Source organism: Oncorhynchus nerka, linkage group LG22 (assembly GCF_034236695.1).
Source record: "Oncorhynchus nerka isolate Pitt River linkage group LG22, Oner_Uvic_2.0, whole genome shotgun sequence".
NCBI classification, from domain to species: Eukaryota; Metazoa; Chordata; class Actinopteri; order Salmoniformes; family Salmonidae; genus Oncorhynchus; species Oncorhynchus nerka.
Window position 1 is genome coordinate 80678315 of NC_088417.1, and position 14258 is coordinate 80692572.

Sequence of the window (14258 nt, forward strand, 5' to 3'; positions counted from 1 at the left end):
AATGTTATAACATCCTTTCAGATAACATGCAATGACTGGGAAATGAGCCATGCGCCTAATGGCATACATCAATGACTGCTTTTGAAGAATTAAACATTCCATTATTACGCAAATAAACATGTAATAGAAACAACATTTGTAATTTCCCAAGTTAGTGTTAAATTATAGAATGTTAATCACACATAGGGTGTCAATAATGGTGTATTATAACATTCACCAAAATAGTTCGGGTCGTCCTATTTAGCCATGGACGACTCACTGGTGCTTAAGAAACGAGGCTATACATTAGGCATCAGTTTAGGCGAGGGTCGTACGCCAAAGTAAAATCCGCTTATTCCGAGCGTCTGAAGACCAATGTGGCAATCAAAATTATTAACAGAAAAAGGGCGCCGCCGGATTGTTTTGAGAAGTTCTTGCCCCGGGAACTGGACATTCTTGCATCCCTAAACCACCTCAACATCGTCAATACCTTCGAGATCTTCAGAAGGCAAGGTGTACATGATTATGGAGCTTGGTGTGCAAGGGGACCTACTGGAGTCAAATTCAGGGGTGTCTTGCCCGAAGATTTCACCAGAAAACTGGTCAAACAGCTGTCACTTGCAATAAAATTCACACATGCCCTAGATGTTGTTCATAGAGACTTGAAATGTGAAAACCTGCTATTGGACCAAGACTTTAATCTCAAAGTGTCAGACTTTGGTTTCGCCAGGAGGATCAAATATGATGAGGATGGACAAATGATTCTCAGCAAAACGTTCTGTGGCTCTGCAGCCTATGCATCACCAGAGGTATTACAGGGGGTCCCATACAACCCCATAGTGTATGATGTTTGGAGTATGGGGGTCATTCTATTCCCTATGATGACTCCAATATCAAGAAGATGCTGAAGATTCAGAAAGAGCATTGCATTGATTTCCCACACAGCAAAGCTGTCCCAACAGAGTACAAAGGCTTGATATATCGCGTGCTTAACAACAATGTGGCCCAGAGGGTAGAGATTGACAATATCCTTGAGCATGTATGGGTGCAGTCCAAATCACATGATGGTAGTACGAGACGGGAAGATGGGCCTTCCACATCGGAAGCAGCTTGCTCCAAAAAGGAAAGGATGGGGGAAAGTAGTAAGAATCCTCATGGCAATGAGAACAAGAAAGGGGTGAAAGCGGAGGCCGAATCAGATCCAAAACCTTCAGTGGAGAGCAAAGATGCAGCTGGGACATCTAAGCACACAAAGAAAAAATAATTCCCTGAAGCAAGGAACAACATCCCTGCTGATTCCTGATGTTGAAGTCCTGGATTTATTCCACTTGAATAGTTCATAATCAATGGAACATACATATTTGTCAAGATGAACAATAGAGACTTCGTTACATTTTTAGATGTCGAGTCTGCTATGACAAAGGTGAGTGTCAACATTTGGGATTTACAACAAGGCCATTTTTAGGTTGAGGACTGAAAGATTAGATTGCAGAAAAAGGCATACAATAGAGGCTTACATTTGAACATATTAACAAACAAAAAATTCAACAAATCCTCGTAACATTCACCAAGATTAAAATAACATCAGCCTAGGCTATGTACAATTATATCATCTCTTTGGATCCCACATATTGTAAGTTATCCACTCTTGGAAGGTTTCTAACACAGTACATACTATGCATTTCTGTCCAACACCCTAAAAACAGTAATGACCTGAGTTTTCCAATTATCCTTGAATTCAGAGTTGGTATTATGACTCGGCCCTTCATTGTGCACAGACTGTTCCAGCCATAAAAGGCAAGTCCATAAAATCCAGGGGGAGGGCCTGAGGTGGGTTAGAGAGAAACATGGCCGGTAATTTGCTTGATGACAACTTGCTTTAAACATGTAAGAGTTCACTTCCTCAAGATAACCGTTCTCTCTCAGTTTTGCTTTACTCCAGTCAGAAGAAGTCAGATGCTTTCCTCCTCTTGGGAAGCTGCAGTAAGTCGTCTGTGATGGATGCTGGGTCCTGGGAGGCGGGGGTCCTAGCTTTGCTTGGTGTCGGAGTGCCTGAGGGAGTGGCTGGACCACCCAGGGGGGTCTTGGAGCCTGCTCCTCTGTGTGTGGGTGATGGTGTGTAGCTTGCCCTTAGAGCTTTGTCTGTGTATTTGCTGGAGGTGCGGTTTACAAGCCTCTGAAGGGCAGGGGTCAATGCTGGGCTCAGGCCTTTTGGGGTGAGACTGAAAGACAGAAATTAGGTTTAAAATAATAAAAGCATTTTAAAAGGACTAAGAATTTTGTATAACAAGAGGTCATAGAATTGAGCTATGAAAAAACATGAGGTTTTGCAAATACAAAAATCAAAGCAATTTAGTTAAATAAAACTTCAATCCGTTTTTACCTTGCCAGGTTTTCTGTGACCTTTCGCAATGCTTCTTGCTTCTTTGCCCGGTTTTTGGCGGCAGCCTCATTGGCCATTTTCAAACCCAACCTCTCTCTTCTTCCTGGTTCTGGAATCTGTGTGTCAGTTTATCTCAGGTTAAGACACTACTCTGAACAAAACATTTGGGGGGGCTGCCAGCCATTGGCTTGTACCTTAAATGATGGGCCGATGTTCCTCTCTTGAAACGGTGAGTCAGACCCATCCAGGCGAAAGGGGGTGCTCTCTATCTCACCCCAGGTCATCAGGGGGGACTCAGCCATACCTGGTAGGACCATATCAGGCTTTAGGGGAGTTTCGTTTTTATGCAGTTGTTTTATGGAAGCCTCTCTAACAGCACCAAATGTTGGAAAAACATATATTCTTACCCAATAACTAAGTATTTCTGATAATTATTTAGTTGTTGAGAATATTGAAAGTGATCTTGAATATAACTACTTACCTGGGGAAGGGCAGGGAGTTCCTTCAAACCCATATCCATTCACGTTAGGGGAATCCTGGGCATTAAGTTCTTTGCCATCTGGGCCTACTTTACCCTGTTTGAACTGGAGATAAACACTCAGTCAGATAAATCATTCAGGATCAATCCATTTAATTTGATCTTTAGATACCATGACCTTCCTCTACTTTAAAATCCCTTGACTAAAAATAGGATACAACCATTTACTTAAAACCAATAACTTGTCAGGAAAGCACTTTACCTGTGCATTGAGGGCTGCAGCCTGTTGAAGCTGGCATTTGTTAAGGGCTTTGCTGAAGGGGTCTCCCACAAAGCGAGTGTTCTTGTGAATCACCTCCCTGGGTTTCTTGAAGAGTGTGTCATCATCTTGGACACCTTATTAAAAAAGATCATGAAGGTGTTCAACTCAACTTATACAACGTCAAATAATTCATCATGTACAGTGCCTTCAAAAAGTATTCACAGCCTTGACTTTTTCCACATTTTGGTGTGCAGCCCGAATTTTTAAATAATTAAATTGAGATTTGCCATCACTGGCCTTACACACAATACCCCATAATGTCAACATGGAATTATGCTTTTAGACATTTCTACAAATTCATTTTAAATGAAAAGATTAAATGTCTTGAGTCAACAAGTATTCAACCCATTTGTTATGGCAAGCTAAAAATAAGTTCAGGAGTAAAAATTTGCAATAATAGTGTTGAACATTATTTTTGAATGACTACCTCATCTCTGTACCCAACACAATTACAATTATATGTAAGGTCCCTTAGTCGAGCAGTGAATTTCAAACACAGATTCAACCACAAAGACCAGGGACGTTTTCCAATGCCTCGCAAAGAACGGCACCCATTGGTAGATGGGTAAAATGTAAATAAACAGACAATGAATATCCCTTTGAGCAAGGTGAAGTTATTAATTACACTTTGGATGGTGTATCAATACACCCAGTCACTACAAGGATACAGGCATCCTTCCTAACGTAGCTGCCAGAGCCTTTAAAACAGTTAGAGTTTAATGGCTGTGATAGGAGAAAACTGAGGATGAATCAACAACACAGAAGTTACTCCACAATACTAACTTAATTGACAAAGTTTTTAAAAAAAGGAAGCCTGTAAAGAATAAAACACATTCCAAAACATGCATCCTGTTTGCTGTAAGGCACTGAATTAAACTGCAAAAAATGCAGCAAAGAGATTAACTTTATGTCCTGAATACAAAGCGTTCTGTTTAGGGCAAATCCAACATAACATCACCGAGTACCCCTCTTCATATTTTCAAGTATGGTGGTGGCTGCATCATGTTCTGGATATGTTTATCATCAGCAAGGACTAGGGAGTTTTTTTGTTGATAAAAGGAATAGAGCTAAGCACAGGCAAAATCCTAGAGGATAACCTGGTTCCGTCTGCTTTCCAAAAGACAAATTCACCTTCCAGCAGGACAATAATCTAAAACAGAAGGCACAATATACACGAGTTGCTTACCAAGATGACACTGAATGTTCCTGAGTGGCCTACAGTAGTAGTTAGAGTTTTGACTTAAATCAGCTTGAAAATCTGTGGCAAGACTTGAAATGTCTAGCAATGATCAACAACCAACTTCACAAAGCTTGAAGAATTTTTAAAAGAATGTGCAAATATCGTATAATCCTGGGGCCTCATTTAATCAATCATGTGTAGGTATAAGTCTGTGCGCAAACCGTGCGATCATTTACACACAAAGTGTCAGATTTATCAATATGAACGTTTTTTTTGAGTTTGCATACATTTACGCACTGCCATGACCATGCGTACGCACAGTGTCATGTGGTGGAACAAGGGAACTGATTTAAGTGTACAATTGGGAAAGTAATAATTTAAAATATTTTTCGATTTAATTGTATTACCATTGTGAACTCATGCATTTATGATAATCCATATAAAGTCAAGAAATTGTATGTCACATGCGCCAAATACTAATTCAAGTACAGTAATTTGTTAAATTAAAGGCATGTGTGAAAGTGAAAACATTGTTGAAATACTATAAAAGACTGCGATAATGGGAAATTGAATGAGATATGGCTGATCTTGCTCTGTTGGAAGATTTGGCACACACTTCATTTCAGAGAGCGCATTTTTAGAGACAAGTGGTACTTTTTTTCTTCTTCAGAAAGTACTGATTTTGCTCATCAGATATCGTTTCCCAAAACCAATCTTATAGGATCTTTGTGAGGATTTAAGACCTACTTTAGAAAAGCAAACATGCCATTGCGCTGCACATTAAAGTGTTATTCACACTCTGGTTTTTGACAAAGGGCACTTTTCAGTGGGAGCTTGCCGATCTGCATCTCACATCCCTCGATGGATGCAATAATCAGCCAAATTGTAACATACAATTTCCATACACCATCGCAAAACAGGTTGAAGTCAAGAGGGGTTTCTATGCCATAAATGGGTTCCCAAATACCAACAGCGCAATAGACAGCATCCACATCGCCATAAAAGCACCATCCCAAAACGACTTCAACTAGGCTATGTGAACAGAAAAGGCTTTCACTCTTAATGTGCAGGAGATCTATACTTGAACATAACATAGCCACCACATTCACATGTTGTGGCCAGGTGGAACGCACGACTCATTCACTCTGCAAAACAGCAATGTTGGCCTATACGCCTACAGGAGGGAGCGAAAGAGGATGGATGGCTTATTGGTGAGTGTTGCCTATTCATTTGAAGTATGTTTGCCATAGAGCCCCACAGTGGATGTGTCATAATACCCATAAAACCTAGTGGTCAAACAGGGAAATGTTTCCAATCATTTTACCCATATATTCAACTTTATTTACTCAGATTCGAAAATGCTAATTAGCATCAAAGTAAACATAATGCAAAACTACAAATCCCTGCACGTCATCTCTTGCTGACACCTTTGCTAACAGGTATTGTGTCAATTTTTAAAAAGTGCACAAGACAGTTAAAACCTCTTCAGGATTGGTGGGTCCCCTGTGGGACGGTTGAGCCAATGTAGGCTAATGCGATTAGCATGAGGTTGTAAGTAACAAGAACATTCCTAGGACATAGACGTATCTGATATTGGCATATAGCTTAAATTCCTGTTACTCTAACTGCACTGTCCAATTTACAGTAGCTATTACAGTGAAATAATACCATGTTCTTGTTTGAAGAGAATGCACAGTTTTGAACATGAAAAGTTAATAATAAACAAATTAGGCACATTTGGGTAGTCTTAATACATTTTGAACAGAAATGCAATGGTTCATTGGATCAGTCGTAAACGGTGCGCACACTGCTGCCATCTAGTGGCCGAAATCTAAATTGCACCTGGGCTGGAATAATACATTATACCCTCTCTTGCATTTCAAAGATGGTACAAAACATTTTATTTTTTACATTTGTTTTCTTCTTTGTATTATCTTTTACCAGATCTAATGTGTTATATTCTCCTACATTCCTTTCACATTTCCACAAACTTCAAAGTGTTTCCTATCAAATGGTACCAAGAAAATGCATATCCTTGCTACAGGCAGTTAGATTTGGGTATGTCATTTTAGGCGAAAATTGAAAAAAAGGGTCTGATCCTCTTAACAGAATAATCAATTTAAAGAAATGTAGCCAATTGAATCATTACTATTTTTAACTAACATTAGATAGTTAATCAAGAGATTATTACCTTTGCCATGATTTGGAAGTCTCACCCAGCTCATCATGGCATTTGTAGTCCTTTATGATAGCCACAGTAGCAGCTAATTATCATTTCATTTTTGGGATGTAAATACAGGCGACTATATTGATAAGTCACCTTGCCTTAGAGAGATTTACACGGTTATCAAAACGTCACGCCAGGGATAGCCTAAACAAAACACAGCCCTTATTTGAAGTGTTTCTAAAATCCCCTATGGGAAAAATGAATGGTGAAAAAATTATTGGAACCATTTCCGTTTGACCGCTAGGTTTTATAGGTATTATGACTCCTACTGTGGTACTTTATTGCTAAAACAACTTGAATTGTCCTGATGGTTCTCTTTGAAGCTATGTTTTTATTTGTACTGGTCAAGCAACAACTGAGTGAGACAAAACTTTTTGGTTGTACTCAGACACTAGCACCTCTAATCCAGTAGATTTTACTTCTAGCTTTTTTTGCTTGCACTGTTGTGTTTCATGGTACGTCATTGTATATTTTGTACATTTTGTACTATTTAATGAAGCTGCCAGTTGAGGACTTGTGAGGCGTCTATTTCTCAACCTAGACACTAATGTACTTGTCCTCTTGCTCAGTTGTGCACCGGGGCCTCCCACTCCTCTTTCTATTCTGGTCAGAGCCAGTTTGCGCTGTTCTGTGAAGGGAGTAGTACACAGCGTTGTACCAGATCTTCAGTTTCTTGGCAATTTCTCGCATGGAATAGCCTTCATTTCTCAGAACAAGAATAGACTGACGAGTTTCATAAGAAGGTACTTGGTTTCTGGACATTTTGAGCCTGTAATCAAACCCACAAATGTTGATGTTCCAGATACTCAACTAGTCTAAAAAAAAGGCCAGTTTTATTGCTTATTTAATCAGAACGACAGTTTTCAGCTGTGCTAACATAATTGCAAAAGGGTTTTCTAAATTATCAATTAGCCTTTTTTAAATTATAATCTTGGATTAGCTAACACAACGTGCCATTGGAAGACAGGAGTGATGGTTGCTGATAATGTGCCTCTGTACACCTATTTAGATATTCCATTAAAAATCTGCCGTTTCCAGCTACAATAGTAATTTACAACATTAACAATGTCTACACTGTATTTCTGATAAATTTGATGTTATTTTAAATGGACAAAAAAAAGTCATTTTCTTTCAAAAACAATGACATCTCTAAGTGACCCTAAACTTTTGAACGGTAGTGTATGTAAATGAGATATTTCTGTATTTCAATTTAAATACATTTTTCTTGAGTGGATGGTCATAATTGCAAACAATTTGTCGACAGTAAATTGACCACAAGAAGCCGAAACAGGTATGAAACACAGCTAAAACCCTCAAACCTTGCTTACATTTGTATACGATCACGTCTCTCTTATGTGAGGGAATACTTGAACAGATTTAATGAATTAAAATCACTGATTATGATTATGTTGTTCTCAATTTATTACATCCAACAACAAAAAAACACAATCGTTTTTTTTTGCTCAGAAAACTTGGGGGACCAAATAAAACCACCCACAGGGACAAATTTGGCCCGTGGGCCGCCAGTTGAGGAACCCTGGTCTATAGTATAGTGTTTGTATGTGTGACTTCGTGGCTTTATGCACCCTATTCAAACCACATTATAATCAAGCGGCAGGGTAGCCTAGTGGTTAGAGCGTTGGACTAGTAACCGGAAGGTTGCAAGTTCAAACCCCCGAGCTGACATGGTACTGTTGTTCTGCCCCTGAACAGGCAGTTAACTGTTCCTAGGCTGTCATTGAAAATAAGAATTTGTTCTTAATTAATGGACTTGCCTGGTTAAATAAAGGTAATTAAAAAAATGAAAAATAAAAAGCAAGATAACAGGTACGTTTATCATGCAGGAAAATAATTGTTTGGCTCATCCTCACCCTCTGGATAGTACATAAGGGCATTCTTTGCTTTGTACTCCCAGGTCTCCAGTCCTGCCTTTACACACTCAAGGGCCTGCTTCTCAGATGAAGGAAGTGCAAGGTTTTCTTCATGCCGCTAAAAATCAGAAACATGCTGTTATAACATTGAAGGAGAAAATATTTTAAAAATTCAACACATGACACATTTTTAATAACACCCTAGGAGCATTACATACAGCATTTGAGTAGTGTGCAATTCACATGTGATCAAATGAGATTATGGCAAGTGTACCTGTTTAAATTCAGCCTCTGCCTCATACAGCCACGCATGCCTCAACTTTTCCTTGTCTTCTGCCAGAACCATGATCTGCTCAAAGGATGCATTATCCTCGCTTGTGTTCTTAGCCAAGAAGCGATCAAGACAGGGCAGCTCTTTCTCTTCCTCGTCTCCTTCCTTGTTCACTACAAACACACAACATCAACAAACACAGGGAATACATCTTACTGCTGAAATTGAGTTCTTTACATAGCACTATATAAGAAATCAACGACCAATTACCACTAGATCATAACAGCTGGAAGACCTATATTCTAAATAGTCTTGAGAGCCATTGTAAAGTTGGGTGTCCTTAAGCTAAGCATACATTATATGACAACAAAAATCTTTAAATTGGGGAAGCAGTTACATTATGCGAACTCTCGGCATAATCTTGTAATCCTAAAGTCTGCAATTGGTGTGCTCATATGACATGAGTTTGCTTTCCAACAATGCAGAGAGAAAGAAAATAGAGAAATAATAGAAAAGTAAAACACGCAATAGTAACAATAAATACACAGCGAGTAATGATAACTTGGCTATATACAAGGGGTACCAGTACCAAGTCGATGTGCTGGAGTACGAGGTAAATGAAGTAGATACAGTGCCTTGCGAGAGTATTCGGCCCCCTTGAACTTTGCGACCTTTTGCCACATTTCAGGCTTCAAACATAAAGATATAAAACTGTATTTTTTTGGGAAGAATCAACAACAAGTGGGACACAATCATGAAGTGGAACGACATTTATTGGATATTTCAAACTTTTTTAAAACATCTAAAACTGAAAAATTGGGCGTGCAAAATTATTCAGCCCCCTTAAGTTAATACTTTGTAGCGCCACCTTTTGCTGCGATTACAGCTGTAAGTCGCTTGGGGTATGTCTCTATCAGTTTTGCACATCGAGAGACTGAATTTTTTTCCCATTCCCCCTTGCAAAACAGCTCGAGCTCAGTGAGGTTGGATGGAGAGCATTTGTGAACAGCAGTTTTCAGTTCTTTCCACAGATTCTCGATTGGATTCAGGTCTGGACTTTGACTTGGCCATTCTAACACCTGGATATGTTTATTTTTTAACCATTCCATTGTAGATTTTGCTTTATGTTTTGGATCATTGTCTTGTTGGAAGACAAATCTCAGTCCCAGTCTCGGGTCTTTTGCAGACTCCATCGGGTTTTCTTCCAGAATGGTCCTGTATTTGGCTCCATCCATCTTCCCATCAATTTTAACCATCTTCCCTGTCCCTGCTGAAGAAAAGCAGGCCCAAACCATGATGCTGCCACCACCATGTTTGACAGTGGGGATGGATGGTGTGTTCAGGGTGATGGGCTGTGTTGCTTTTACGCCAAACGTTTTGCATTGTTGCCAAAAAGTTCAATTTTGGTTTCATCTGACCAGAGCACCTTCTTCCACATGTTTGGTGTGTCTCCCAGGTGGCTTGTGGCAAACTTTAAACAACACTTTTTATGGATATCTTTAAGAAATGGCTTTCTTCTTGCCACTCTTCCATAAAGGCCAGATTTGTGCAATATACGACTGATTGTTGTCCTATGGACAGAGTCTCCCACCTCAGCTGTAGATCTCTGCAGTTCATCCAGAGTGATCATGGGCCTCTTGGCTGCATCTCTGATCAGTCTTCTCCTTGTATGAGCTGAAAGTTTAGAGGGACGGCCAGGTCTTGGTAGATTTGCAGTGGTCTGATACTCCTTCCATTTCAATATTATCGCTTGCACAGTGCTCCTTGGGATGTTTAAAGCTTGGGAAATCTTTTTGTATCCAAATCCGGCTTTAAACTTCTTCACAACAGTATCTCGGACCTGCCTGGTGTGTTCCTTGTTCTTCATGATGCTCTCTGCGCTTTTAACGGACCTCTGAGACTATCACAGTGCAGGTGCATTTATACGGAGACTTGATTACACACAGGTGGATTGTATTTATCATCATTAGTAATTTAGGTCAACATTGGATCATTCAGAGATCCTCACTGAACTTCTGGAGAGTTTGCTGCACTGAAAGTAAAGGGGCTGAATAATTTTGCACGCCCAATTTTTCAGTTTTTGATTTGTTAAAAAAGTTTGAAATATCCAATAAATGTCGTTCCACTTCATGATTGTGTCCCACTTGTTGTTGATTCTTCACAAAAAAAATACAGTTTTATATCTTTATGTTTGAAGCCTGAAATGTGGCAAAAGGTCACAAAGTTCAAGGGGGCCGAATACTTTCGCAAGGCACTGTATGTACATATAACCAGGAATAAGTGGCAGATAATGAAGTAGCAGCAGCGTATGTGAGGAATCAAAAGTTAGTGCTAAAAGGGTTAATGCAGATAGTTAAATAGTTAACCAAATAGCTACCCGGACTAACTATTTAGCAGTCTTTTGGGATGGCTTGGGAGTACAAGCTGTCCAGGGTCCTGTTGGTTCCAGCCTTGGTGCATCGGTACCGCTTGTCATGCGGTAGTAGAGAAAACAGTCTATGACTTGGGTGGCAGGAGTCTGACAATTTTTAGGGGTTTCCTCTGACACCGCCTGGTATAGAGGTCCTGGACGGACAGGACACAGAGGAACTTGTGGACACAGAGGAACTTGAAGTTCGACCCGCTCCACTACAGCACCGTTGATGTGGATGGGGGGGGGGACGTGTTCTGCCCTCTTCCTCCTATAGTCCATGATCAGCTCCTGTCAAGTATAGACACTTGACAGCTGGTCAGCGCACCCCTTCACTACACAAGATACGTCAGCGCACCCCTTCACTACACAAGATACGACCAAAAATATGTGGTATGTCAGAATTATTTTTTATATATAAATAATAAATAAATCAGGACCTAATATGCTTATCAGGAAAGCGCCAGAACCCAAATCGCACATTTTTCAATTGCTCACATTATGCGACCTACAACGTCTTGGTCGGCACCTACAACTTTTAGGATTTACCTGTGATCCCAGAAATTAGTTGTGGATCGCAAATCATTGCAAAATCAAATTTTTAAATTGTGAAAGGTGTGGCTAACTTTAGACAGAGTAGTGCCATTTTCAGTCACCCTGGTGAACAGGAACTTACCCACGTCTGTTCCTTTCTTGTTTTTGCCCAGTACAGAACAGGGAGACCCAGGACGACCCTCTGGTGTCTCAAAGGAAGCTGGAGTAACATCTAAACAAACCAGTGGGTGGCATATTATTATGGCACCATTGCTGCATTCATAGACAACCAGTACATTATGTGGAAAAGAGTTTCCTTGACACAATTTACTTATCACCTTACTCACATGGGGCAGTGGAGCGTGGTGTGGACTTGGCTAAAGATGACCCATACTTAATGGATATTTCCCTCATCTTCCCAAGATCCCCATTTTCCTCAGCTTCGAGGTAGTCCTTCTGTGCATGTAACTTGGTCACATCTGGGAAAAAGTCCCTCTGGATGATCTTCTCTAAACTCTGTTGAAAGTCATACAAAACAGACAAGTTAGGAAGACATTGGCAACTATCAACACGGCCTAGCCCCAACACACACAGCACATACTAAACAATGCGGTTGTATATGTATAACATCACCACTATGTTTGTTAAATCACATGGATCTGTATTGACCTTAACTTAGATTTACAGCAACACTGTAAACCTACTGTATTATTAGACAGCTGCAGGTAGGCTAAAATGAGCACTGGCTAACTAGCTTGCTTAGCTGTCTGTTCCACAACGTTAACGTTACCTGTATGTAGTTGTCTTCATCGAGAACCCTTCGGTTTGTTTTCTTTGTTTCCTCGGGTGGCTGTCGAAGAGCAACTGTTGTGACAGGATTAGCTGGGACAAGGGTTCCAGACATCAGCGCCTTTCCAAATCCTTCCATTGTCGGTCGCTAGAAGAAGTTAGCGAAATGGTCTCTGGTGGCCTTGACTTCTCTGTTAGCTAGCAAGCCAAACAAAACCTGGCTGAATGTAAATAATCCCGTTATAAACTACAAAGAGCCTCTGAAAATAGAAGCGTATGAATACCTTAATTTAATTCACATAGTTATATCAATAGTTCTTAGTTGACGTTTTGCTAATCAAGGAACGTCATTGGGAGAATGTACACGCGTGACGTCACCAGAAATGTCTGGCGTTTTTAGAATTAATCTAGCCTCATTATTGCATTGGATGCAAAGTATCCAAAAATGTCTTCACGATGGACATATCCGGCATAATCTTCTAGTTTTCCAAGTTTCGCACACTAAATGCTGTTCTTTTTTGTCGCCTCCACTTTGCTCTTCGGTTTTTAAACCACACCTATCGAAATCAAATCAAATTAAGCTACATTGACTACACGTTTTAAACGTAATAAAACAAACTGATTTAAAAGCGGACAAAAAGAAACACGTAGCTGCCTACCTCTACTCGCTCTTCGTGTAAATGAGTACTCAGTGCTAGTTTTTCCCGCGTCTTCACATCTGGATACTGGTTCTGAAGGAACAGCTCTTCCAGAGCGTCCAGCTGATCCTCGGTGAATATGGTGCGGTGTCGCCGGGTGCGCCTCTGGACCTGACTGAAGGACTGCTCCTCTCTGTGGGTATTTCCTCCTGGCCTGCATGGCTCCGGAAACATTCTTCTGGACCATGCATATTGGCATGCTGAATTAAAATAACTTTACATGTAAGTGTTTTTATTTTTGAATAATATTTTTTCTCACAACAAACATACACATACGAACAACAACTTACAAATGTACATTTAAGTGTTTTAGGCACATTGATGTAAAGAACATTGATTTCAGATCAAAGCATGAACATATAGGCCTTCATGGCTAATGGGAAAAACAACTGAACTGCTTTAAACATCATCATTAAACAAACATATATTGCGAGAGTAAAATGAAGCGTGATCCTAGTCTCAAAATTGTCATAGGTTTAAGTCTTACTTTCAGGAGGATAGTCAGCCTGGAACACCTCTCCGCAGTGGGAGCAGTAGCAGCAGCATGAACAGGTGTGCTGTGGATGTTCTATGTGGCTCCCAGCAGTAATACTCTCTGATCTTGCTCCAACCTCACTTGGTACAGGGTTGTGGGTGGCACCAGACTGCCTACTCTCCTCACTGTTACTTGGAAATCTGTTCAGTATACTGTCAATGGTGAATGGAAACTTCTGTCTCTCCATCCTACTTGACCCCTCCATGACAAGCTTTCTGCCCAAAGAATTCACTTGAAATTCAAACTAGTGTTTAAAGTGCCAGCCAAGGCATCCAGTTAATGCATCTGGGTGAAGCATATGCCATACAGTAATCCTCTCCCTTTTCCACTGTGCTCAATGACAGACCCACTCGTTCTCATTTTATAAGAGAAATTTAACAAAGAAAAAGAAAAAGAAAAAACATAATCCGCCTATAGACCAGACACATATAAAATGTTTGAAACTTAATTCCCAACTAATCTGGGCAGTTTGGCGAGGGTGTTAGGGGGGATGGGAGATTCAGCTAATCTGGCCCCATTGCTTTGCTTTCGGAAAAATAAATCAGATTTCACTGTATTAAATTAGGGGTACAGAGCTTCTA

The 14258-nt window shown here is 40.2% G+C and overlaps 2 protein-coding genes and 1 pseudogene across 2 annotated transcripts; 1 reads left to right on the forward strand and 2 right to left on the reverse strand.

The window, feature by feature from the left end:
• Window positions 1–64: 64 nt before the first annotated feature.
• Window positions 65–1265, forward strand: LOC115104806 (testis-specific serine/threonine-protein kinase 1-like; annotated as a pseudogene).
• Window positions 661–12810, reverse strand: LOC115105824 (splicing factor ESS-2 homolog). Its single transcript, XM_029628237.2, has 10 exons — window positions 12446–12810; window positions 12003–12171; window positions 11798–11887; window positions 8715–8884; window positions 8441–8558; window positions 3103–3236; window positions 2844–2946; window positions 2557–2666; window positions 2363–2478; window positions 661–2201 (listed from the first exon to the last, which is right to left on the reverse strand). Exons 1-10 carry the CDS (start codon window positions 12581–12583, stop codon window positions 1922–1924), a joined length of 1428 nt encoding a protein of 475 aa, XP_029484097.1. The 5' UTR covers window positions 12584–12810; the 3' UTR covers window positions 661–1921.
• Window positions 12811–12913: 103 nt separating this feature from the next.
• On the reverse strand, window positions 12914–13864 carry LOC135563826 (homeobox protein goosecoid-2). Its single transcript, XM_065007454.1, has 3 exons — window positions 13630–13864; window positions 13104–13342; window positions 12914–13001 (listed from the first exon to the last, which is right to left on the reverse strand). The coding sequence occupies exons 1-3, from the start codon at window positions 13862–13864 to the stop codon at window positions 12924–12926; spliced, it is 552 nt and encodes a 183-aa protein (XP_064863526.1). The 3' UTR covers window positions 12914–12923.
• Between the last annotated feature and the right edge of the window lie 394 nt (window positions 13865–14258).

Excerpts from the sequence above, each read along its gene's own strand:
- LOC115105824 (XM_029628237.2), bottom strand. The coding sequence starts at position 12,583 with ATGGAAGGATTTGGAAAGGCGCTGATGTCTGGAACCCTTGTCCCAGCT. Across the intron at positions 2,947-3,102 it reads CTGCAGCCCTCAATGCACAG|TTCAAACAGGGTAAAGTAGG; the intron begins GTAAAGTGCTTT and ends GTTTATCTCCAG. Across the intron at positions 2,479-2,556 it reads ACATCGGCCCATCATTTAAG|ATTCCAGAACCAGGAAGAAG; the intron begins GTACAAGCCAAT and ends ACTGACACACAG.
- LOC135563826 (XM_065007454.1), bottom strand. The coding sequence starts at position 13,864 with ATGGAGAGACAGAAGTTTCCATTCACCATTGACAGTATACTGAACAGA. Across the intron at positions 13,343-13,629 it reads GGCTGACTATCCTCCTGAAA|CATGCCAATATGCATGGTCC; the intron begins GTAAGACTTAAA and ends ATTTTAATTCAG. Across the intron at positions 13,002-13,103 it reads TACACGAAGAGCGAGTAGAG|GTGTGGTTTAAAAACCGAAG; the intron begins GTAGGCAGCTAC and ends TGATTTCGATAG.